This window comes from Camellia sinensis, chromosome 5 (assembly GCF_055761805.1).
Source record: "Camellia sinensis isolate YWXY chromosome 5, ASM5576180v1, whole genome shotgun sequence".
NCBI lineage: Eukaryota > Viridiplantae > Streptophyta > Magnoliopsida > Ericales > Theaceae > Camellia > Camellia sinensis.
Genome location: NC_138965.1, coordinates 145,226,604 through 145,253,935, shown reverse-complemented (window position 1 = coordinate 145,253,935; position 27,332 = coordinate 145,226,604). Strand labels below are relative to the sequence as shown.

At 29.2% G+C, this 27,332-nt stretch overlaps 1 protein-coding gene across 1 annotated transcript; it reads right to left on the bottom strand.

Annotated features, from left to right (window-relative positions):
- Window positions 1-96: 96 nt before the first annotated feature.
- Window positions 97-13,048, bottom strand: LOC114281523 (Cytidine/deoxycytidylate deaminase family protein). The gene is made up of 4 exons (XM_028224021.2): window positions 12,722-13,048; window positions 3,983-4,173; window positions 1,211-1,315; window positions 97-544 (listed from the first exon to the last, which is right to left on the bottom strand). Exons 1-4 carry the CDS (start codon window positions 12,735-12,737, stop codon window positions 356-358), a joined length of 501 nt encoding a protein of 166 aa, XP_028079822.1. The 5' UTR covers window positions 12,738-13,048; the 3' UTR covers window positions 97-355.
- Between the last annotated feature and the right edge of the window lie 14,284 nt (window positions 13,049-27,332).

Sequence of the window (27,332 nt, the reverse complement as noted above, 5' to 3'; positions counted from 1 at the left end):
ATCAATTGGTACATATAACATTATTCTATGAAAAACTCAAATGTATAAAAGCTTGTTAAACACGTTCAAAGATAATAATATGGATACAAACATAACAAAAATCACAATTTCAAACTAGCCATTAAATTAACACTTGATAAAGCCAGCTGACATATCCTTCCAAATCATGTCACATATGTCACACTTAAAAAGATGTAAAAATAGAAGTCGAATACAATGTGACATAACGGATCCACATTTCACCAGAACGAATAGTTTCAGTTTTGTCCTATGCAAAAGCAATGATGGAATAATAATACAAAGGCAAACTTGACAGTTCCGCAATAATTTGGTTAAGAGTTAGATATGGGATTAATTAATACATGGGGAACTTGGCTTTTGTTTTCTCAAATACTTGCTCGGCAATCACGGCTCCATTACCATCAGCTCTTTTGATCTCCAAATGAGCCTTCTGATAAAACCCGGTACCCCTTAATGCATCCGCTATAAAATCATCAAATCCGATAGATATGGCTGCTTCAGCTTTGGCTCCATAAACCAACCTCTGCACCGAAGAGCAATACGTGAGGCACAATGAAAATTACTGAAACACGCAATGTTCCAATTACTGTCTCTTTTTCTTTCTTTCTTTTTTTTTTTTTTTTTGGGTCGGGGATAGGGGAAGGGGATCCCAAGGCTTGAACCCAGGCATTGAGCTTGGAGCTAAGGGTTTGGTGCTTTTTCACTGCACCAATGACCCTTGCTCCGTTCAGTTATTAGATAAAGCGCTTGTTTAGTGCAACTTTTTGTAAATTGAAAATTGATAATCAAAAAGTAAAAGTTAAAAACATCCCTCCTCTAATTTCCCAATAATAACCTTTTCTAGCTTTATTTAAGCTATTTCAACTTAATAAGCTATAAGCAGAACATGTACAAAATATTTTGATACAGACTCTTAAATTAAAAAAAGCAATAAGCAACCCATATAATATGCACATGCACGCATATATTATATACAATAGAAAGAATAAGTCTAACAACACAAAAACCGATCATAGAATTGGACACAATGTATATGGATGGACAAATTTTTTGTAGAAGTGAGCCATACTATTTTTTTTTTGTGTAAAATCATGTCCATTTATATTTATTCTGTGTTCCTTTCTATGTTCATAGCAGAACTACAATAGAAAAGGGTGAGGGGGAAAAAGGCAGACAAGGATAATTGGACCTTTATTCTTGAAAGATGGATAGCGCCAAAGCACATTGGGCAGGGCTCGCAAGAGGCATATATTTCACAGTCGGAGAGCTCAATTTGATTGAGCTTTTTACATGCCTGAAATATAACCAAAACGTCAAAAGTGCAAAAGATCAGATATCTACAACTACGTTTCAACGAGTACTGCAATAGTAAACTAAGGTATACATTTTTTAGGATATGAGCATAATGCGTTGTCATTAAAATGTGATTCTGATATTTGAAAGTTTCTTCATTTGAATAGAACCACAATAACAAAACAAAGACAAACAAAGCTTGCGTCATACCAAAATTGATTAGTTTTCTCTACTATTGCAACACCCTAAATCTAATTCCTCGATTCATACCGTCCCTAAAACTGCCAGCTTGTTGAGATACATATTAGAAGGTAGCCTTCAAACAGAATAAATTAAAAGGAAACCAGAAAAGCCACCAGTTTCTGTACTATGAATTAGCAAGCATCGCAGAGTCTTACTTTGTGTAAAATGAGAATATGAAGAGAATCCAATTTACATGATGAAATTGCATCCATTTAAAAAAATAGCTCTAGCCTATGTATTAATTTTCAACTTTCTAGCAGTCATGTGACCATTATTCATTGATTCTGGAGAGAAAAAAAGGTTTGTCGCCTTAGTGTTTGACTCATTTGTGTATCACTCAATATCACCATACCCCCCCCCCCCCAGCTTTAAATTTAATTTAGACCTGTCAACTATCAAAATTGTTTCACTTTTAACCCCTCCAGAAGGGGGTCTTGTACAGTTTTTGATAGTTGAGGGGTCAAATTGTACAGTTTTGAAATTGAGAGTGTAAGGTGATATTCCATAATAGTTAAGGGGGTAAAGTGCAATTAACCCTTATAATTTTGATATTCTACAAATTTCAGGTATACGCTGCCAAACATGCAGTAAACATGTTCTCATGCACAAAAAGTGGAACTTCAAAGAGAAACCTCCATAATACGAGATGTAGAATAAAACAAGATATTAATATTCACATAACAATAACACTTATTGAGCATGTTTTCCAATTTTATGCAATTGAAAATAGAGCAAGCAAAACAGATCTATATTTTTCATAAAATATATTAGTCACTAATCAGTGAATTGCTTACAATGTATGTGTGCTACTACTTTATGATTTGCCATCTCTGAATGGAAGTTAGTCCGCTAGGGTACAAAAGCCACAACATGTGCCATGGATAAGAGGAAATCGAAAATGTTTGAGCCCTTTCTTATGCTATGCCCGATAAAACCTAGATTCAACTTCTTCAAAGCTAAGCTAAATCTAATGGTTTTGAGAAATCTCAGGCACAAATCTCTATCCGCTAACCCACATCAAACTTCTTAGGCCAACCAAAATCACCTAGAATTCTATTCCAATAGCTTTTCTTTAACGTCATGCCAATAAGCAAAACCAGCCAACTTCAAATATCTAGTGTTGAGATGACAAAATTCACAAATGACGATAAAGAATGCTTTCATAAAACTTTGACAGATCCAATGCTCACGTTCAACGGTGCAACCTTTGCAAGACCATCTTATTTGATTCCAAACCATACTTCTTTTCTCAAAATATCTTCAACAGATGTTTCTTCTATGATTAAACCTTTTTTAAACACTTAAAGACTTGTGTCAAACCTATCAAAATGAAAATGCAAAAACCAACACAATTGAACCACAACCAAACCAAAAGACCGACCTCAAGAAACAAACAAAGCAAAGGGTCTGTAAATTGTATACCAACAAAAGTTAGCCACATATTACTATCTGTCCATTTCTTTTTGCCCCACCTAAAAAAGCTATGAATATATGCTGATATTGACGAATATAGAGATAGGAATCAGAACTATATTAGACTCCCAAAACCAGTGGATGAAAACAATTTCACAATGACTAAGAAGGTAAACCTTATTATGTATGAGAAACCCACATAAGATATATAGTAATACTATTATTACTACTGCCTTAAGTAAATTTTTAGACCTCATTTTGTTGTGAACTCACTTTTAGAATCATTTACAATTATGTTTAATAAAATTGATTCAGTGATTAACAATTGTTTTGAGATAGTAAAAAAGGATATGGATTTTTTTTTATTTTGTATTGAGCATAGAGCCCTTGTAGCCGACCCCACTTGATTGGGACATAAGGCTTAGCTTGGTTTGATTTGGTTTGGTCCATTTAACGATTCCAAAACAACAAAAACAAAATGAAAAGAAATATTTTGATCCTCAAAAAATAATAATGATTATACCATAGTTCCAGTTGTCACATACGAGAATGGGCAAGAACCACCATAAAGCAAGAGCAAGCGAATGTTATAACTAAAAAAGTTTCTTATGTAGCCTCAACCCAGATACAAAAAAGTTACTATAGGAACTTATCAAGTAGCGAGGTGGTAAACAACCTCATACAAGAAATCTCCACAGCATAACTCGACAAGGAAACTTCATTCTTGGATTTGTGTAGTTTTTGACCTTTTTTTTGGTCCTTGTGGCATAGAATGCAAAGGGGTAATTTTAGAACTAAACTGCATAATTACATTTCATAAATTTATCTTGTAAACATTCAACTAACCAAGGATATCTTGAGAAATATCAAGTCACTATCAGAAATCACCAAAATATCTACAACATAATAACAAAGTTCAACAAGAAGAACACCTAAAACAACCAGGCACCATGAAACTTTGTTGTAAACAGATAAATTACATAAGGCCAAATAAGCAATTTCAAATTCTAACCTCTCTTATTGCTGTAACCTCAGCATGTGCAGTTGGATCAGTGTTTTTCAATACCATGTTGTGACAGCTCACAACAACTTCATCATTACGAACAACAACTGCACCAAATGGGCCTCCATCTCCACATTCTACCCCCTTATATGCTTCTTCAACAGCTTTTGTTAAGAATTTGTGGTCTCTATCCTGCACAGCTGGTAGACAAACACGGAAATCAAAACCACAACAACATTAATAAAGATGCATATCAATATAATCTTCACCAGGTGCGTCATATTATTATTTCCTCATCAAATGCCCCCCAAAAAAATCACAAAACACTCATACGATAATTTCTCTAGATGACCAAACACTAAAATTTAATTCAGAAGTATAATATGAACAATCTAAAACAACAACAATGGTTCAAATGGATTATATAGAATGACACATTTGATACCATTATTGTTCATAGAGTTGTATGTCTTGATATATACATATGTATGTATACAGATCTAACTTAATCAACTAATGCGAATAAAAGAACATTTCGAAATAAGACATAAGATTGACTTCACCTTCATGGTTGTGATAACCTTGGTCCATATTATGATAATTAATCTTAATTGTGATTGTGATTATGTGTTTGATATGATTTTGAGTGTCATTTATATGAGTATGTGTGGTTTTGAATTTCTGTCTATTTACCGTAGGAAAATCTGTTTGATTATGTGCTTTAGAATTTAAATTGAAGGCCTTATTGGCCACAGAAATCGAAATTGACTACGCCATTGTGATTGGCATAATTTTTAGAGCCTACGGTGAAATTTAATTGAAAATTGATTCGAATCAGATTAATTAGATTAAATTGATGATATAGTGCTCAATTATTTAATATTAAAGAAATATGTTTGAGAAGGAGCTCATAAAGGGCCAATTTACACCCTCATTCACTTGTTTTGAGCTAAAATCAGATTTTGCTCTCTAAAGAGAGAGAGAGGGCCGGATTTAGTGAGAGAGAGGGTGGAAGGATTGAAGCTTTGATTTTGAAGCTTGGAAATCTTGAAGATTAACTCAAAGAACTTGAGTATTTGAAGCTCCTAGGTGAGTAATCAACTCTTAATTTATGAGTTGAGTATGTAATTTTGTGAATTTAAGTGGTATGATATGATAGCTCATGGCAAAGATTGAGTTGAATATGAAGTTAGAATGTACATGCATGCATGATATTACTATGAATCACCATGAATTGCCATGAAATTGCATAAGCTAGCATGAATAATGTTGAATATGAAGAATTGGGTACCAATCTTCACATGCATGCATAATTTTCATGGGTCTCATAATAATAAGTGTCATTTGTATGATGTGAAATAGAAATGAAGTCAAAAATTGACATGCATGTTTGATTATGGAAGATATGGAGCTTACATGAGGGTTGAATGCATGAGCCTTGATTATACAAAAGAAATGTTGATTAATTTCGAAGATTGGACCATGATTTTGAGCAATTGGCCTCACATTGTTGTATACTCATGATATATAATGTGTTTCCCTATTTTTGGTACCTTAATTCGAGCTTTGGAGCCTTTGAATATCAAGTTTGAGCCTCAAGAACAATTCTGGATTTTCCAGAATTTGGCATGTCCGCTCGAGCGGGGAAAGCGCCGCTCGAGCGGGAAATACGAGCTCCCAGAACTTTTTGTAGGCATGAATGTCCGCTCGAGTGGGGAAGCTCACGCTCAAGCAGGGAGCTATGTAGAGTGACTTTCAGCTCGAGCTTCCGAATTCACGCTCGAGAGTAAAAATGAGGCAACCAATACTTTTGTAGACCTAAGGGGTCCGCTCGAGCCGGGAGCCCCGTTTCAGAAAATTTGTAAAGGTGTTATGTGTTTCATTTTCCGTTCTCCTTCACTTTTAAGTACTCTTAGGCGTGCATTGAGCATTATAAATGAATTAAAAGGATTAGAAAGAAGCCTAAGAGGGATGTATGAATTAAAAACGGATTGAATCATTTGTGACCCGTATGTGTTATGTAATGTGTAGGGTCGAGCTCAAGGGTGATTCCAGAGGCAGAACACTGTGAGTAAAATCTTAATAAAGATCTTTTGAAGTATGTTAATTGTCCAATTGCTTATTATAAGTCTTATAAGTTTGTTAATTTGAATTGTGGACAAATGTTTATCATGCCATATGGTTGGGCCAAAGGCCGTTGGATACAATTGATTGGGCCGAAGGCCGTTTGACATGAATGGACCAGAGGCCGTTGGATATGAATGAATGGGCCAGAGGCTAGTGGATGTGAATGAATAGGCCAATGTGTGGGCCGGAGGCCATTGGACATGAACGATTAGGCCAAAGGCCGTTTGATATACATGAATGAATTGGGCTTGAGGCTATTTGTTTAAGAACAAAGTGGGCCAAGGGTCGTTTGATATGTTCGGGTTTGAATCGCCTAATGTACTGAATAATACACGAAGTAGAATACTAAATGGGCCCAAGGCCGTTTGATATATGTGAATCTCATTTGTGTACTTTCTTTATTTGATATTAATCACTGGGCTTTCGCTCACGCTCATTCATGTGTATGCAAGGTTGTTAAAATCGGGATCCTACGTTGGATCGTTGGAGGTGTTTATAGGATCGGATCGTAGAATCGGATCGAGGATCGTAAGATCCTACCGAAAAAGACAAATTGCATAATAATTTAATTTAAATAAATATTTCTTATAAAGTATACACAAAATGAACTTATATTCTATTAAAAAGAAGTGAAGATATTGTGAAAAATATAATGCTCCATGTAAAATGTACATATAATATTATGCAATAGAAAATCCGACGGTAAAAGTTCTGTATTTTATTAAAAAAGAAGGTGAAGAAGAAGAAGAATTATATAACAAAATACTTTACAATGTATAATAATGCATAAAAAGTGAAGAAAAAATATTTAACAATATTGGAAATGAAAATAGATTAAGAACTCAAAAGAGTAGCTTAGTCGAATGATAAGGTTTGTCGTTAGCATCCCTAGTGGAGCGGATTCGAGTCACAAAAATAATTTCTCCAGAAATTAGGATAAAGTTGCAATCATCTTACCCTTCTTAGACTCCGCTAAAGTTAAGTTGGTTTTTCCGACTATTTAATTTTCTTAAATTACCGCAATATTTGAATGTTTGTTTCCTAGTTTGTTTTTCTTAGTCTATTTGATTCAATACTACTTAATTTTTAATATTTATTTTGACAACATAAATTGGTATTTAGACAACAAACATAAAATTTACAACAAAATATGTCATACAATACAAAACAAGGCTTATAAATTGGATCGGATTGGATCGGATTCGGATCGGGATTCCACGATTCTATTAGATCCCACTACTAGGATCGAAAGATCCTACCTACAAAGAGTTTTTTACATGATCCGGATCGATTGTACTCAAATGGATCGTAAGATCGTAGGATCGTAAGATCCGGATCGGGATTCTAATAACCATGTGTGTATGTAGGTGAGCCAAGGAATGTCCAAACCCAGCCTCGGTGAAATATGTGAGAAACAATCAAGGTTTTGAAGAGTCAGCCCATCGTCTCATGCACGAGACTTGTCTTCGCCTCTTTTGTTCTTTTGTTATAGTTTTGTTATGTTGGCGAAAACATTGGATTACTTTTGTATATAAACTTTGGGTCTAACTGACTTAGACTTGAATGATCCTGTATGTACAGTTTATATGTTAACTTCCCTTTGATGTGAGTTATTAACGAACACTTATGTAAAATGTTATGATGTGCATATAAGCACAGTTCTATGGATTTTTAAATTTGCTTCCGTTTGGCCCCTTTACTCTGATGAGTTATGTCTTATATGGTTTGAGGCTGTAGGTAATCTCTTGATTACTGGCCGGTTATGTTCTTAACCCATAGGGGAGGGTTCGGGTTATGACAATGGTAACCAGCAAATGCAGAAGCAACAGAAATGGTTCCATCCTTAGCTCCCAACACTAGTGTACATGGCAAAAAAGACGAGCAGATAAATTTTAATGATGCTGAGTAGACGAAACAAATGTAAAAGGATACTACCACTATTAAAAAGAACACAATAAAATTAAACTACAACTACAACCTCCAAATATTATAGAAAAATAGCGAGATTATATCAATTAGGTAAAAGGCTGCTAATCTGGCCACTTGCAAGTTCAAAATTCCATTTTTATCCAAGAATTTTATTATTCAAATTGCAATGGAAGTAATCTATATCCACCCAGAAAAAAACTCTCACTCTGTTCAGAAGAACCCTTCTTCAAGAAGTTCACAAGAAACGTTAATGTTTGTGATCAAATGGGTAATAAAATGGTTTTTTTGCCTATGTTCCACATATTGATGTAGAAAACCATAATTCAAAACGAACCAATTAAAGAAAATTGGAACACTATCAGCACCTAGTATGGTTCAAGATTTGAATACTTATTTGTGATTATTGTTCCATGACACACCATTTTTTTAAAAGACTTCGAACCAAAATGAAAATGAAAGAAGTGAAGAAGAAAAGAAAAGAAAGAGAAGTGAAAGAGAAGTGCCATAAAAAACTTGGAGTACTGTATGCACAAACACTATGTTTAGGAGAGAAAAAAAGAAAAGAAATAATTATGCAAGTTATGAGAGAAAAGAAAATATTGTGATTTCTTTAAGAGACAAAAGAAAAGAAATTACATTGATTTCTCTACTATTTTGGTTAAGCTATATAAAAGAATATATATATATATATAATATTATATTACCAAATTAACCTTTTTATAGGGATTAGCCTTTTTATCTATACTATCTACTATATATTAAGGAAAATGGGGTTTAAATGAGAAGGGATGTGAGAGCTCCATATATTCAACCTCAATTTCTTGATTTTTCAATTTAAAAAATTAATTAATAAATCACACATTCAATTTCATATATGATTTTACTCTTTTCCAATTTTACAAATTAAACAAAGAAGGCATTTTTTTATTCCTAAAATTAATCATTCCTTCCTTACAATCAAACAAAGAAGTTTTGCAATTTAAAAAATAATAATTAATAAATCACACACTCAAAATTACTAACCGTTTTTATTACTTATTTTCTAATTTCAAATAATTAATTGCAAATCAAATAATCTATATATATATATATATTAAGCAAAAGAAAGTTCACACACTCAAAATTACTAACCGTTTTTATTACTAATTTTCTAATTTCAAATAATTAATTACAAATCAAATAATCTATATATATTAAGCAAAAGAAAGTTTTCAAAGATGAAGGGTGTGGAACCTCCAAAATCTCATAATAAACTTTACGATTTTTTAATAATTAAATTTTTTTCCTATTGGTTAATTCTCATTTAATCATAAATAAAAAAAATTTAAAAAAAAATCTAATAATCCCATAAAGAACTCTAACTAACCCATAAATTATGACTTTGAAAAGGAAAGTTTCCTTCACCATTTCAAAATTTAGATTTGTGTAAAATGATGCAATTTACTAGAATCTAATTATAATCATAAAAATAAGGAAAATGATAATTTATCTCTTTTAAAAGGAATATATACATTTTTCCATTTCAAAATTTAAATTTATGTGTCATTAAATATGATAAACAATTCACTAGAATTTTCATTTCCTTAAAACCAACCAACGCCATGAACAGAACTTCCCAATCGAAAACTTTTAGTACCATATATTTAACAAGATGTAACCATATATTAAAGCTTACTATAATGGAAATATCGTAATTTTCTACGAAGCTTCTACTAATTGAACAAAAATCTTGTCATGATTTTATATCCTTCTTGATTTTCTAAAACAAAAAATTCTAATTATTGTAATTATATCTATTTAAACCCTAATCATTTTAACCTATATAGCCGTAATTGTATTCGACAATATTAATGTTCTCTTCCACTTTGTCTCGCAGTATACCAGTGTTCTCTTCTACAACATTCTCTTACTTATTAGGTTTGCATAATTCATCCACATAGATTTTTTTTTTCAACCATTACATTGTTTCATACCATGTATTTTGTAAAATGTTAATAAATAGATTTCTTTTCACAATTATGTGTCATGTGGTTTACACTTTTAAGTCATTTATGGTTTGTTTTGCTCCATGTACAAAGAATCCCCATATCATTTCAAAATAAACATTTTAGTCACGTGATTCAACATGTCGAGTATTTTTAAATTATTTTCTATAAAATTCATTCAAATATATTAGCATGAATTTTACTATTTTTTTTTTTTTTTTTTAAAATACATGATGCAAAATGAATCACATGACTTAATATCATATTTTGAAATGATGTTGGGGTTCTTCGCACATGGATCAAAACAAATATAAATAGCTTAAAAATATAAACCATATGATACATACAATTATGAAAAATTGAAAGCTATGCCATCCTAAGGTGTTGCTAAATGGAAGGATTTTATAAACGTCCATGAATGATAAATCATAAATCGAACCACCAAATCTGGAAAATTGGTTGCTATCATATAGCTTTGTATCGGTTAAGTTCATGAGTTGGATATAAGCGGACTCGAACCACTTACATCCGCAGAAGGGTAAACCACCGCCTCTCAAGTCCCTCGACTGATTCTACCATAGAGGCCAACGATAAACAATAACTCCCCCCGAACACAGCTTACAACCTTCATCGTATTGTGCTCTCCAAAGAGCAACTCTTCTCAAAATCTCACTCAAGGGGTGCTAAGTTGGAATCCCATTCTAACTAAGGATTCTTATAGTTCCGAAAGATCCAGTTACAGAAGAACCAGGAACAGAGAGTGTTCTCCCCTTTTCTGCCCGACTCTTTGGTCTTAAGAACGATGGTTTTAAGAATAAGTGATTGCCCTTCTCCCAACCCTTATTGCCCAACCTGAGAGCAAACAACTAATGCGTTCCACTTATTAAGCAGGGTTCTATGGTCGATCTGTGACCCCTAGATGACGAAGGCGTCCTTGGGGTGATCTCGTAGTTCCTATGGGGTGGAGATGATGGGGTTGGTCCATGGATTTTCCTTTCTTTTGCCGTTTTTCGCTCAAAGGGTTAAAGGGAGATAGTGCATCAAGCTATTTGCAAGGGCCAACTTGATCCTCTTCCAATCCCAATTGTATGTATGTATCATATGATTTACATTTTTAACCCATTTACATTTATTTTGGTCCATATGCAAAAGACCTCTATATTAGTATGAATTTTACAAAAAAAAAAAAAAAAAACTACTAATAGGTCCTGATAGTTTGATTTAATTTTCATCAAATCCTAGTACAATCGTCGCTAAAAATAATTTTTTGTGATGATTTTTTACACATGTCGCTAAAAATTAACAATTAGTAACTTTTTTCTGCCACGATTTTTATAAATTGTCGCTAAAACTTATCATAGGTGACGTTTTTTTTTGACGAATTTTTCAAACTGTCACTGAAAGTTGAGAATTAGCGACTTTTTGTGTGACTATTTTCTTAAACTATCGTTAAAACTTATAATTAGTGACATTTTTTGTGATAAAATTTTCAAACTGTCACTGAAAATTAACAATTAGTGACTTTTTTTTTATAGTGTATGATGAAAAATATCATTAATTATCATAGGACCTATTGGACGATAGTCTACTTAGTAGAACCTACACGTAAGTCCCTATAAGCAATTTAGGGGTTGTTTGGGGTGTCATAAATAAGTGCACTTTTTGTCTTTTTGGACTAAAAAATTGAGGAAAAAAATATGGATGTTTGGGTTAACTTTTTGACTTTTTATGGAAAAATGTGTATTAAAAATTTGTAAAAATTGGTTTGTAGGAGAAAATTAGGATTGTGAGTTGTATAGTCGTAATTGTTGACTTTTGGTGAATAGTGTTAACTTTTTAACTTTTTGAGTAACTTTTTGACTTTTTGGCTTTTTCTTATTTTCCCAAACTTGGCCGTAGTAAGGTGATTTGTGAAAATGCCTGATACAAGATAAGAAAAAATAAATAAAATAGTTACAATTGAGATAAAATAATTCAATAACACACAGCAAAAATAACATCGTTCATCTTCACCAAACTTCTCTCAATTTATGTTCTAACCCAAAGAATAAAAATTAATGAAGTTGTGAGAGCCCTAACTACTAATTAAAATTTAAAATTTTCTGATTTAAAAAAAATGTAAGAAATACAGATAATTAACTAATCCTACCAAAACTAATTTATTATATATATATATAGATAGATATATGGAAAAACCAAAATAAAATTGTAATAGTTTGAAAAATAAAAAAAAATAATAATAATAAAAAAATCTTCAAATGCTAAGTTAAACATGGAATTTGATTCATATTTAATTTTAAAAAAACTATCTATTATATCTATAGCAATATGTATCTATCTATCTGTAAGATAATAATTAGTTCCATTTTAGTAAGTCACGATCACCATAAAATAATCAGAAGAAAGACCCAACCGAGATCTTTTCTCTCCAAATCACTCAAACCAAATTCCAATAAAAAAAAAAATACCCAAAAACAGATTTGACCCAAAACTAAGCAAACAAGAAAGACCCAACCGAGATTTCCAAATCATAGATCCACAAAATCAAGAATCAGAGCAATGTCATCGAAATGTAACAAATAGACAATCCAAAAACTACCCAATACAAAAATTCAGATAGAAATTTAAAAACTTCAGATGCTATAACATAGATATAAAAGACAGACAGATAAAGAAAATCCCAAGAAAATAATCAGAAGGGTCTTACCATTAGCATCCTCCATGATCAAATTCAGATGAAATACAAGAAAGTGAATGAATTCCAAGAAATGGGTTTGGTTTGGTTTTGGTTTTGGTAGGAAAAAGAGATAGATAAAGAGAAGACGTGTGAAAGCACACGATAAAAAACTGGTCCACGAGTTCTGAACATAAATACAAACTAGAGAGAGAAAGAAAAAGTGCGAGAGAGGGGAAGGGATCTTTGATTTCTGCTCCTTTCGTTCTAAAAGGAAGTGATCGTGAAAAGTCTAGATATTAGGAAAAATACAGAACAACTTACAAGAGATTGGTAACAACTAGTGAGAATACGTTTACCATTTTTTTTTTTTAATAAAATAAATTTTAAATTTTGTAACAAAGTAAAATTTTAGTTCTTAATATTTCGATAATTTCAAATTTTTTATTTTTTAAAATTTAAGTTATTTATTTTTTTTTGTTAAGTAAAATTAACAGAAAAATAATATTTTAGTCATTAAATTTAACGAAAAAAATGATATTTTAAAATTTTTATATGCATTAATATTAAGTTTACTGACTAAAATCTTCTCTTTTTTTTTTCATTTTAATTAACGAAAATAGGGAAACTGTTTAAATTAAAAGAAAATAAAAAAATCAGGATTTAAATTTAAAAAATTTAAAAATTCGTGATTTATTTTGTTATAAATTTAAACTAACATATTACGGGTATAAATAAATAATCAAAAATTAGTTTCTAAATTAAAATAATAATATAAAATTTATTTAAATTATAGGAATTTTTTTAAGATTCCTGATATTAAGATTTTATAAGAAAAAAAATATACAATATTTTCATAGTGGTTAGGGTCCCTCAACATTTTCACAGAGAAAATTTAACTCAGATAAATTTATTCCCGACTCAGAGAAATTTCAATTTTTCCATAAAAAAATTTCTCTAATTTCACAAAGAAATTTTAAAATTTTTCTAATATAATTATAGAAAAATTTCATCAAGAAACCTTAGCTGATAAACAAAAACATCTTGGACCACTCTTGGGACAAAAAGTTGGAGAGTGATGTTTCACTAATTTTTATAGTAAAAGTGATTTATAATCAATTAAATTTTATTCTTTTTTATCAGAATTATACATATGAGAAGATTTTATTCTGATGTCATTAATTGTGTATTCTAAGTTCTTAATAAAAAATTGCATGTCGTAATTTAATTAGTAAAAAATAAAAAATAAATTACAAAAATTATATTTACTATAAAATATAAATATATTTCATTTTTATAAGTTTCATAATTTTAATTACCATATGATAGTAGTAAATTACATTTGTTAATGTACTACTTTTTTTTCTTGTTTTGTGAAGTCTAAAAATGTGAGAAAATGTTATAAGCACCAAATTTTCTACCAAATAAATAATCAAATGTCTTATATGGGTGTGAAGTCTACAAAATTGCGGACCCCACACCCATATGAGACATCGAGTCATTTATTTGATAGAAATTTTGATATCCCTATTATTACTCAAAATTATAAATTGTCGTATGTGATAACTCTTATGTGAAAATTGATTATGATTGACTATTGATGTTGGACTAAACATTAGAAGTGACCTAGAAGCTACTCAACTCAATATTTATGCTAATGTGACCTTTACCTAATCATTAAAATTTGTCTTTATCAGTTCGTGACCGGTACGAGGTAGTTTGGAGATTTCAATATTGTATTAAATATTAAAAATTAATCTAGAAAATCTAATTCGAGTCGATTGTTTTTTTTCCAACAACTCTTGATTTAAGCTATAATACATCATATTTTAATAACTCAATATCATAAAATTAAAAAAAATATATCTTAATGTTTATGGTGCTTTTTATCAATCAATAAAAAAAATTATAAATATTAAGAGAATTACCTTTGAACAAATTCTAATATAAAATCCTTACTTTAAAACTTTAGGACTTACAAATTTTCTTTGACTCTATAATTAATTTTTGAGATAGCAACTAAAATAAATTTCAATTATTATTATATGGAGATATATGTGTGATAAGAGTTTAAAGTACACAATTTTAAAAAGTAATACTAATTCAAAATTTTCAATTTGAAAAATATGTACCCAACTTTATGTTATGTTTGATTCATGGATTTGGGTAGGAATTTGAAATAAGAAATGAAAAAGATAGGTGAAATATGAATGAAATATAATTATATTTTACATAATTTCACACATTTTCTTTTTCCCTTTCAAATTTTCTACCAAAAACCATGAGCCAAACACATCATCAATATTTGAAAATAGTTTTGGATCCTTTATTGTATTGACATACAACATCTAAAAAAAAGGAATATTTACATACAAGTCCTATTTTATGAACTTATTATCCATTAAGTCCTAAATAAAATTATTTATTTCTTCAAGTCCCATTAATTTTTAATAGACCAATTTATCCTTCCAATACCTCCTCCATTGCTACCAACAATTGCTGTCTTCATTCTCTCTCTTTCTCTCTTACTTTTACACCCACTCCCCAATGGCAACAACCAAATAGACTCTCTCTCTCTCTCTCTCACACAAAACTCCATAGCAGAGAAAGTTTTCAATCACCATAGCTCACAATCATTCATCTCTTGCAAAGACGGAAATATCGTTGCCATTCTCTTGTACGCCGCTGCCTCAGACTTGGTGTTTTTACAACATTATTTCTAACAGGGCATTCTACTACTTGATCATCATCATCATCATCTTCTTCTTTGTCTGCTTGATGATGGTCGTCATCGTCGATGATGATATTATTAACAGAATGACCAAAAGTGTTTTGCTAATTGTGTGAATGTGATGACTCGTTGATGTTGTTTTGAAAACCGTTCTCGTCGGAGACAAGGTATTTCAAACTTGTCGTCTGAAATACTAGATCTAGAACTAGATTAGGAGATTTTCAGATCTGGAAAGTGTAGATGGAGGAGGAGTAGGTAAATGTAAGAAAGAGAGTAGATTGATAATATTATCAATTTTAATCACGAAAAAATTGAGAAATTTCTCGAAACTGATAATATTCTCAGTTAATATTAGAAAAAAATTTACGAAATTTCTTAGTTTTGATAATTATAAACTGAAATCATTCTTTGTTTTGAAATTGTGAACATTCTCAGTTTATAATATTCTCAATTTTAACCATGAAAAAAAATTGAGAATTTTTTAAAACTAATAATATTCTCAATTCATACTAGAAAAAAAAATTGAGAAATTTCTTAATTTTGATAATTATATACTGAAATCATTCTCTATTTTGAAATTGAGAACATTCTCGGTTTTGGCGTTGATCTAGGTTAACAGCAATGCTATTATATATACACTTGTTTAGGTTAAAAGGCAAAACGTTTTTTTACCTATAAATAAGATTTGTTGGTTCAAAAACTTTTTGACAGGACCTAAGCTACTACTAATAAATATGTAAATAGAACTTTTAGGTAATTAATCCAAAAAAAAACTATATAGGCCTTGTTTGGCAAAGACTACAATTGGTGGGTTTAGGCTAAAATTCACAAAAAAACAAAATAGGTTAAAATAGACAATAAAACAAAATGTCACATTAAACTCAAAATTATTTTACTTTTTCTCTCACAAACAGCACATTCAACTAAAAAAAATTCAACAATTTTCTCAAATACAAAAATTTTAGCCTACTAAAATAGTCAAAAATTAAAATAGCCAACTTCCCAAACAAAGGTATAAAATTTGGTAGGAGAAATAAATTCTTAAAATTGATCATCAATCACATTATAAGGGAATAAAAGTTATCTAATAATTCTTTTTAATTATTTAAAAAATTAAACATCAAGAGAAATAAACTATGAAAGATGTGAATTGATTCCTATATTTTAGTGGTACAAAAATCTAAATTTTAAAACTAATTATTTTCAGATTTCTAAATTTAAAATTTTAAATAGATTAATTAACTTCCTTTTTTTAAGTCTGTAAATCAAGACATAATAAGATTTTTTTAAAATGATTTTTTTTTAAGGTGTCTTTTTTCTTTTTCTTTTCTTTTTTAAAATTTTAAAATTGATCAGTTAGCTTTCATTTTCAAATTTCTAAATGGATTAATTAACTTTTCTTTTGAAATGTGTAAATCGAAACCTTGCTTGTTTCCATTTTTCAAAAAATATTTTCCAGAAAATTCTATTTTCTTATTTTCCGTTTTTTTTTGTTTTTATTGAATTTTTTTAATATTTTAAGCAATTTTTTTACTTTTTAGACACACCTAACATAAATACACCTAAAAAGTTAAAAAATTGTAAAAAAAATCTTTTAAAAATTCACTAAATACTAAAAATACAAAAAAATACAAGAATTTAGTACAATTTTTGTGTTTTTATGTATTTATTAATTTTTTAAAATATTTTTTCAATAATTTTTTACTTTTTAGATACATCTAAGTAAGGTGCATCTAAAAAAGTAAAAAAATGTTTAAAATTTTAAAAATATTCACTAAAACAAAAAAACATGAAAACCAAAAAGTCAATTTTCAAAAAACTAATCCAGAAAATTCAAACCAAACACACTGATTATAAGATTTTTTTAATAATTCAATAAAAGTTAGTCAATAGATTTTTTTTAATTATTTAAAAAATAAGAATTTTATATGTGAATTGATTCCTATATTTTAGTGGTACAAAAATCTAAATTTTAAAACTAATTATTTTCAAATTTCTAAATTTAAATTTTTAAATAGATTAATTAACTTTCTTTTTAAAATGTGTAAATCAAGACATAATATAAGATTTTTTTTAAATGACTCAATAAAAATTAAAAGATTTTTTTAAAAAAAATTTAAAACTGATCAATTAACTTTCCTTTTCAAATTTCTAAATTTAAATTTATAAATGGATTAATTAACTTTTCTTTTGAAATGTGTAAATTGAAACATAATAAGATTTTTTAATAATTCAATAAAAGTTAGTCAATAGATTTTTTTTAATTATTTAAAAAATAAAAATTTTAGAAAAATAGTATGAAATTTTGAGTTTCACAAGGCTTTTTTCATTAGAAACCCAATTTTCCTTAATATATAGTATAGATATAGATTATGAATTTTTTTATTTAATTTTTCTTTTTATTTTCTTTCTAATTACTAATCTAATTTGTGGATTTGCTTTAATTAAGAAGAGTTAACCCAAAGTTTGCAGTTTAATTAGGAGCAAATTGTGGAAAATTCTATTTCCACACACCTGATTAGCTTAGTGCATATACTTAATGAAATATTATTTTAATGACAATTATATCATAAATTAAAATAACCATAATAGACATCTACTAGTACTTATAATATTATATAAAAGTATTCTCTATACACATCTTTTAAAAAAAATAAAAAATGAATGTACACCTTTTGAGTATTAAAAAAAAAAAAAACTAAATCCTAATTTTTTCGTTGCTGTCACTTTGCTTGCTACACACTCTATACTCCTCTATTGTTTACAAATCAATACTCTCATGACAACTCTCAAATTGTTTTCATCTCTAAATTTATACTCTATTAGTGATAAAAAAGGGGACTGTTTGCAACCATTTAGTTTCAGTTTTCAGTTTATATTTACAAAATTTTAAAAATTGTCATAAAAACTTATTTGATAATTTTTTTGGTTTATAAATAGTTGTCTTAATTTGTAAATTTGAGAAAAAAAAATGTAAACTCAAAAAATTAGTTTACCTTGGTTTTTAAATAGAAATTTTAAAATTTGACTAACAATTTTTTTTTTCAATTATAATGCGTGTGATCCCATTGTCATAAATAATAAAAATAAATATAAATATTTTAGGTATGAACAAACATATTTTTTAGTTTATGTTTTTAAAATTTTTTAGACATTTTGTTCAAACCAAACGCTTTTGTAGTTCATGTTTTTCTAAAAATAAACAAAAACCAATTTATAAATTTTTTGTAAACATAAACCAAAAGCGTAAACGTTACCAAACGTTACCTTAGTTTTTTCATGTAGATTTTTTTTTTTCGTGGTTTTCAGTCGGAGAACCAGTGATGAATTATTTTATTATATTCAGACATTAATTGTTGAAAGTTTTTTTTTCATTTTCTTTCGAAACAAATTTGTCAAACCAATCACTTTTATTTGGAAGTTAAATTTTGAATTAAATGTATAATTTTGAAAAACCAATGCCAAAATCTCCAAACCGAGAAATATTAAAAAAAAAAAAGGTGTGAAAAGGAGGGTTGAATGGTACAATGATTATAAGTGAATGTTATAATTGTAACTTTTAGTATGTGAATTAAAAAAATTAATTAATAATCAAATTAATGTGTATGCTAGAGAAGATGTATACTGAAGTGATTAAATGTGTGAAAATAGAATTTCCTGCAAATTCTACTTTTTGGTAGTAAAAAAAAAAAAAATACTTTTTGGATTTTTGTTGTTTAGCCAAATTCTAGCCATCCTTCTAGGCTATGTTTGATAACAATTGAAAAGATTTTTTTTAATTTATTGTAATATTTTTCAAATTTGTATGAAGAAAAAAAAAAAAAAAAAACTTTTCACGATCGTACAATATATAAAAATCTAAAAAGTAAACAATTAAAATTAAAACTAATAGAAAAGAAGTTTACTAAAGAAAAAAAAGAAGTAATTGTTTTACCTTTTTTTTAGGGCGTAAATTATATTTACCTTCTTTGAGTTTTGGAAAACCGACTGCCTTTTAGTAACGCATAAGAAATCATAATTAATGTAGACAGTGTGAATATGTAAGAATAAAAAATATATATATACATATCAGTGTAAAAGAAATGATAATATTATTATTTTTATTATATCTAATGATTTATTGATAAAAACAGAATTGAGTGTTATGTAATTAAAACTTTAAAACTACTTAATGTAATTATGTCAAAATTATAATACTTTATTATATTTTCTTCAAATCTTAGAAATGTCATTGTAATTTACCCTTCTTTTTTTCTTTTTTCTTTTTTCTTTTTTACTTTAGCCATAAAAAAAAATTAGTTTTACTTTTCATATAGTCAAGTTTAAAATTAAAAAAAATTTATAAATTTATAAAAAATTTATTAAAAAAATAAAAAAAAAATATAATTGCCAAACTCTTCCTTAATTGTCACATAAGTTTTACATTAGTCTCTTATTTTTTAATTACAAAAATTAAGTATTCTAATTTTAACTTGCATTCGTGGGTGTTTGGTGTGGTTTACTTTGGGGGCTTTTCCCAAAATAAGCCAAAATACCAAGTTATTTTTCAAATTAGGCCTAGTTTTGACGGGTTTTCCAAAATAAGTTAAAACGTGGTTATAAATCACGCTTTCACTGTTTCTAGGACCCTCCCGCAAAAAATTAGTAAAATAGTAAAAGTGTAATAATTTTTTTTTTTCTTCAAAAAACATAGTTCCAAACCACGTTTTTATTATTGAAATGTAAAAATGTGTTTTAAAACAACGTTTTCCATATAAACCAATACACTCACCCACAACACACGCACACACACGCCCACAACACTCACCCACAACACTCACTCACGCACATTAATTTATATATATAATAATAATTAAATATATATAATAATCAATTATATAATTTTTATATTTTTGTAAATATAAATTATTTCTATCTTTCGAGTGGTTAGAAATATTTTTTTACAAATTAAATTAAAATAACCATACGTATGTATATAACCTGCCCAAAAATTAAAATGATAATTATTTTTTACCCTTAAATGATAATTATTTTTTATTTTTTATTTTTTAACCAAATTAATTTTTATTTTTTTAAAAAAATTCTAAAAATCAAACCATACATAGCCTAAAAATCTTTTGATAAATGATACGTATGGTTTAAAGGTAAAGATTTTGATAAATGACTTAAATGATAAATCAAACCATCCATAATCTAAAAATTTTTAATCCTGGATTTACCACGCATAATTTATATATTTTTTGTAAATATAAATCATTTTTATATAATTTTTAGGTTATAGTTGGTTTGATTTATCATTTAAGTCATTTATCAAAATCTTTACCCTTAAACCATACGTATGTAAATCATTTATCAAAAGATTTTTAGGTTATGTATAGTTTGATTTTTAGAATTTTTTTAAAAAAAATTAAAAATTAATTTGGTTAAGAAATAAGAAATAAAAAATAATTATCATTTTAACTTTTGGGTAGGTTATATACATACGTATAGTTGTTTTAATTTAATTTGTAAAAAATTATTTCTAACCACTCGAAAGATAAAAATTACATAAAAATAATTTATATTTACAAAAATTATAAAAATTATATAATTGATTATTATTTACTATTATAAATTGTTATTATATATATTTAATTATTATTATATATAAAAATTAATGTGAGTTGAGTGTTGATGTGCGTGAGTGTTGTGGGTGAGTGTTGTGGGCGTGTGTGTGTTGGTTTGTATGGAAAGAGTTGTTTCAAAACACGTTTTTACGTTTCAACGGTAAAAGTGTGGTTTGGAATCATATTTTTTTTTAAAAAAAAAAAATTATTTAAAAGCGTGGTTTATAATTACGTTTTTACTATTTCACTAATTTTCTGCGGAAGGGTTTTGGAAACAATGAAAGTGTGGTTTGTAACTACGTTTTAGCTTATTTTGGGAAATCTGTCAAAACTAGGCCTAATTTGGGAAATAACTTGGTATTTTGGCTTATTTTGGGAAAAGCCCCTTACTTTGGCCAACTTATAGATTTTAATTTTGGAAAAGTTATTTTGGACTGTTTAGTTAAACTTATTTAAAACAGTTTCTGATTTTAATAATTTATTTTAATTTAAAAAAAATTGATTTTGAGAAGCTGTTCACCCTCTAATTCTAATTATCAATTGTTGTTATGGGCATGTTTATTCACGCTATATTCTTAGATTTTTTATTTTTATTTTTGAAAGTACCCAAATGAATTATGGATTAATTTTTTTATGGGAGATGTACGGACTAGTAGTGAATAACCAAAATAATAATAATAATAATTAATTCAATTTATAACTAACAATTGTTAATTCAATTTACATTAACAGAGATAAAAAATGACATTTACATGTCAAAAAGTTATGTCACAATTTATTTATCAAATACTACTCAACAATTTAAATCTATAATCCAGCAATTTTACCAAACAGATTAAAGTTGTTTTGGAAAAATGATTAAAAGTTGGCTTTTTGGTTTTTTTTGACTTTTTTTAAAAAAATGTGTAAAAAATGTACGAGATGATGTGACACAAAATGGATTAAAAGATAGAAGATGACTTTTAACTATCTTCCCAAAATAACCCTAACAAGTTCTAATTAAGGTTATAATTTATATTCTATTTTACCAGTTGCACCAAACACGTCTAACACCACCCTTTATTCTTGGTATTATCAATTTATCCTTTAACAAAGAAAAATGTTATGGATCCTAAACAATTTACCAAATTTTCTACCAAATGTTTCACGTATGTATGAGTCCCACACAAATTCACATGTGTGTAAGTCCCACACCCATATAAAAGATTTAATAAAAAATTTAATAAATTATTTAAAATCTCTAGCATTACTCTTAATAAATTTAGATAGTGGCCTATTAACCTGCTCTTTTGGTTTCAAAAATCTAGAGTTAATTGGATTACTCAAGGCGAAAGAAACACCAAATATTTTCATGTGTCTACTATCACCAAACGGAAGAGACTTAAAATTGATTCCTTACGGTCTGATTCTAGCAACTGGATTATGGAAGCCCAAGCTATCAAAACAGACATCCAAGATTACTTTATAGCTCTGTTCCAAGCTGTTCCAATTGTCAAACTCAGCCACTGGAATAATATTGCTACTCACACCATTTCACCTGAAGAGAATCACAGGCTCACTAGGGGTTTAACTAATCATGAGATTTGGGAAGCCACTAAACATAGTAATGCCTTCGAAGCTCCTGGCAGGGATGACTTTCAGGCCATCTTTTACTATAAATTTTGGGACATCATTGGTCAGGATGTTTGTGCCTTCATCAAAAGCTGTTTTCTTGAAAAGGCTATACCCCCATAAATCAATAGAACCCTCATTGCCCTTATACCTAAGTCTGATAATCCTGAAACCATTAAGCAATTTCACCCTATCAACCTTTGCAATGTGTCTTACAAAATTTTAACCAAAATTCTTGTCACCAGACTTTGCCCCCTTCTTCATAATCTTATCAGTCCTAACCAAAGCAGTTTTCTCCCTGTCCGGTCAACCCATGACAATATCATTATAACCCAAGAATTAATCCATACCCTTCATCATAGGAAAGGTCAACATGGTGGCCTTATTCTTAAATTAGATCTTGAAAAATCCTATGATAAAATTTCTTAGGATTTTCTTAGAGATACCCTTTAGGAATTTAATTTGAATTCTCACTGGATTGATCTTATTATGTCCTATGTTACTTCTATTAGATCCTCTTTATTTTGGAATGGGGAAACCTTGGATGAATTCACGCCTGACAGAGGCTTAAGACAGGGTGATCATTTATCTCCTTACTTATTTGTTCTTTGTATGGAAAGATTGTCCAATATGATTACATACAAAGTGGAGAAAAAACAATGGAAGGGTCTTAAAGCAGCTCGAGAGGGCCCATCTATATCACACATGTTCTTTGCTAATGATCTCCTTCATTTGCACAAGCTGACCAACTTAACTGTGAGACCATTATGTGTACCATCAATGAATTCTGTCTCATATCTGGTCAGCAACTTAGCCTTCACAAATAAAAAATGTTCATCTCTCCAAATGTGAATAGTAGAAAGGCAAAAGAATTGAGTCAGTTTTGTGGGATAAGTTTTACTAAAAATCTGGGCAAATACCTGGGAGTCCCTCTTCTTCACAGTAAAATTCAGAGGGGTATGTTTAATGACATCATGGAAAAAGTTCAAAACAAACTATCCACCTGGAAAGCCAATACCCTCTCCCTAACTGGCAGAACTACCCTTATTCAATCTGTGCCCTCAGCCATACCATCTTATATCATGCAAACTACTAAACTCCCTCAAAGTGTGTGCCATCACCTTGATAAACTTAACAGAAACTTCCTTTGGGGAGACCTTCCTGGCAAGAGGAAAGTCCATCTTGTTAATTGGAGACAAGTCTGTAAGAGTAAACAAGAGGGAGGCCTTGGCATCAAAAGAGCTGAAGACTATAATCTAGCACTTCTAACTAAGCTTGGTTGGAAATTAATCAGTGACAAGGACACTCAATGGTCTGCTGTCCTCAGAGGTAAGTATCTTTACAAAGAATCATTGATGGATTGGCCTAGTAACAGACTGGCTTCTTACACTTGGAGAAGCATCATTAAAACCAGGGATCTTTTGAAAAAATGTGTGAAGTGGTCAGTTGGTAATGGTCAGAATATATCCTTCTGGAATGACTAGTGGTATGGAGAGACTACAATTGCATCTCAATGCCCAGGCGACCATACCTCTAACTATTTGAAAGTGGTTGAGGTTATTAAGGAAGATGGGTCTTGGAACCTTGATTCACTTACTGAGTTCATCCCTCAGTCCATTCTACTTGACATATCCCAAATCCATCTACCCCAATTTGTTGAGGCACTTGATAACCCCACTGGACAGGAGCTCCTTCTGGTAACTTCACTGTTAGTGCTGCTTATGACCTCCTAACAAATTTGGATCAGGATAGTGATAATGTCAGCTGGCATTGGATCTAGAAACAAAAAATACCTCAAAAACTTAAGGGCTTCTGCTGGTTTCTCTTTCATGAGAAAATTTTGACCGACTATCATAGAAAAATTAGAGGCTTGACCATGGATGACAGTTGTCCCAGGTGTAATTTAGCTCAAGAAGACTTATGCCACCATTTTAAAGACTGTCCTAAATCTATGGAAGTTTGGCTTGCTATTTGTGGCCATAGCTGGCTGCAGATCAGTGTATATCAATCTTGGAATCAGTGGCTCCAAATTAATTTGAGATGCTAGGAGAAAAAAAATTATCAAGTCCCTTGGAGTATTGTATTTTTGTCTGCTGTGTGGAAAATCTGGAAAGATAGAAACACTCTTGTTTTCAGGAATGAAGAATGCAATGTCTATGAAGCCACCAGATATATTCAATAACAAGCCACTGACATTTATGATGCATTCAAATCTGATCACCTTACTGGTCAACTTCTTCAACACAAAACTAATTGGGCTTTGCCTTTTACAGGTACAATTAAAATTAACATTGATGGATGCTCAAAAGGCAACCCTGGACCAGTTGGTTATGGAGGCCTATTCAGGGATGAGAGAGGAACTTGGATTCATGGCTACCATGGGAGACTGGAGGAAGCCACTAGCTTGGAAGCAGAGTTGTAGGGAGCGTATAGGGGTCTCATTATCATATTAGAGAAAGGATTGAAAGACATTACGGTTGAGACTGATTCTGTTACGATTGAGACTGATTCTGTGCAAGTTGTTAAACTCATTCAGGAAGAATCCAGCCCAAACTTTCAGCATAGGGCCCTCCTTGAGGATGCAAAGTTCCTGATGTAGAGGTGCAAATGCACCATCCAACACATCCCCAGAGAAGACAACAAAGTTGCTGATGGCGCGGCTAATTTAGGAGTTCAACACCAAGAATCGTTTGTTTTTTTGAATGACCCTCCTACTGAGGTTGCAAGTTTGCTTGTTGCAGATATTCTGTCTTTATTTCTTTTGAATCGAAAAAAAAAAAAAAAAAAAACCTGCTCTTTTGTTTTTATAACACAAAAGGCCAAAACAAATGCTTTGCATGTTTACATATCAAAAGAAAAGAGACTAATATGTTTACATATTAAAAGCCTATTAAAAAACACTAACTTTAAATTTTTTAACATTTTTATTTATTTTTAAAATATATATTACTTTAATTCCAATACTAAGTAATGCTCCTACAGATTACTAACTAAAAATGATCTATCCCCTTAAATTTTTTTCATAAAAATATTCCGTCATTAATTTTTTACAAGTAAAAATAGTGAATGAAATTTTTTGCCGATAAATTTTTTTTGACGAGATCTTTTTTAGGAAAAATTTGTGGAGATGTAAACTGTTGCTTACTAACATTTGTCTTTATTTAAAGAGTTAAAAAGTTTTTTATTTTTTATTTTTAAGTAAAAAACAAACAGAGAATAAACGAGGAACATGATGTAGCATAGGTGTCGGTGTGATGCATTAGAAGATTCTGCATATTAGGCCAACGCATGGTTTGAATTTGAGGGTTGGTTTTATTTTATTTAATTTATATTTTATTTTTATTATGGTACTGGACAAAAAAAGGTCCACAAAAAAAAAAAGGCATTAAGCACGCGGCGTAGAGAGTATACCATTTTCACTTATACGTATTAGTTGATATATTAAGGATATATTATAAATATATTTTTTAAGATTTAATTAAAATATAAATTATTTTTTGTGATTTTAGAAATTATATTTCATTTCTTAAAATTTTTAATTTCATAACAAATTACCTATTTTATTAATAAATTATCAGGTCAATTAATTATTTTTAATGACGTTAGAAATATGTTCCAATTAATAATTTAAGTATTTTATTATTGTATAAGACAGTAATTATGAATTTTATTTTTTTTAGTTAATTCTATTAAATAAAAAATTCTAACAAAGGGGGAAATATGTACTTTAAGCAAACCTCAGAGGATATATTTGTAATTTATCCATATATTAGTGTATCAATATATATTATAGCATTATCATTTTAAAATTATGACCCTATCCATTATATAAATTACAAAAATTTATAATTTTTAAAATTGTTACATCATCCGTTGATATACTAATTGGTATAACATTATCATTTTAAAATTATGACCTTATCCATTATATAAATTACAAAAATTTAAAATTTTTAAAATTACTGCATCAGCCATTAATATATTAATTAATATACCAATTAATACATATACTTTTATTCTTTTCCCATGGGCCATTCAATGCTATTCTATGTAATTGGTGATAATTGCTCTTCATCAATTAATTTGTTAAATCACATGGGTGGCTCTCACACCCATGTGAGGAGTTTGATAAAAAACTTAATAATTTATTTGGTGTCCCTAGCATAACACTTTGAATAATGAATAAAACTATATGTACCAATTGGTATATCAATTGGTGTATTAAAAAATGATATGTTATAATTTTAGAGATTTTAGATCTTGTAGTTTGTATAATGGATGGGGTTCATAATTTTGAAATGGCAATGCCGTAGCATATGTTGGTACACTAATTAGGAAACCAATTGGTACATGTAGTACCACTCAAAGTATTTTATGTTTGAATTTATGAAATTTCTTACAGATTTTATTTTAATAATTTTAATTATTCATTTTATAAAAAAATTCATCTATATCACTTATAAAAAAAAATTTAGCCGATCCAGTAATCTAACTTATCTAATTTATTATGTTTGTCACTAAAGAAATAATTTATTTATTTTAAAAAATATATTTGTCATCTTTTTTTAATTATTATAGATAAATGTAATTAATTATATATGTCACAATTATCAAATTAACTTATTGTTCATATAGATAATATATATAACTAACTAAATAAATAAATAATTTTGATCACCGAAACGAAACGTGTAAT

Coding starts and splice junctions, on each gene's coding strand:
- LOC114281523 (XM_028224021.2), bottom strand. Junction 1,316..3,982: donor AGGTTACAGCAATAAGAGAG/GTTAGAATTTGA, acceptor GTTATATTTCAG/GCATGTAAAAAGCTCAATCA. Junction 545..1,210: donor TCCATCTTTCAAGAATAAAG/GTCCAATTATCC, acceptor TCTTCGGTGCAG/AGGTTGGTTTATGGAGCCAA.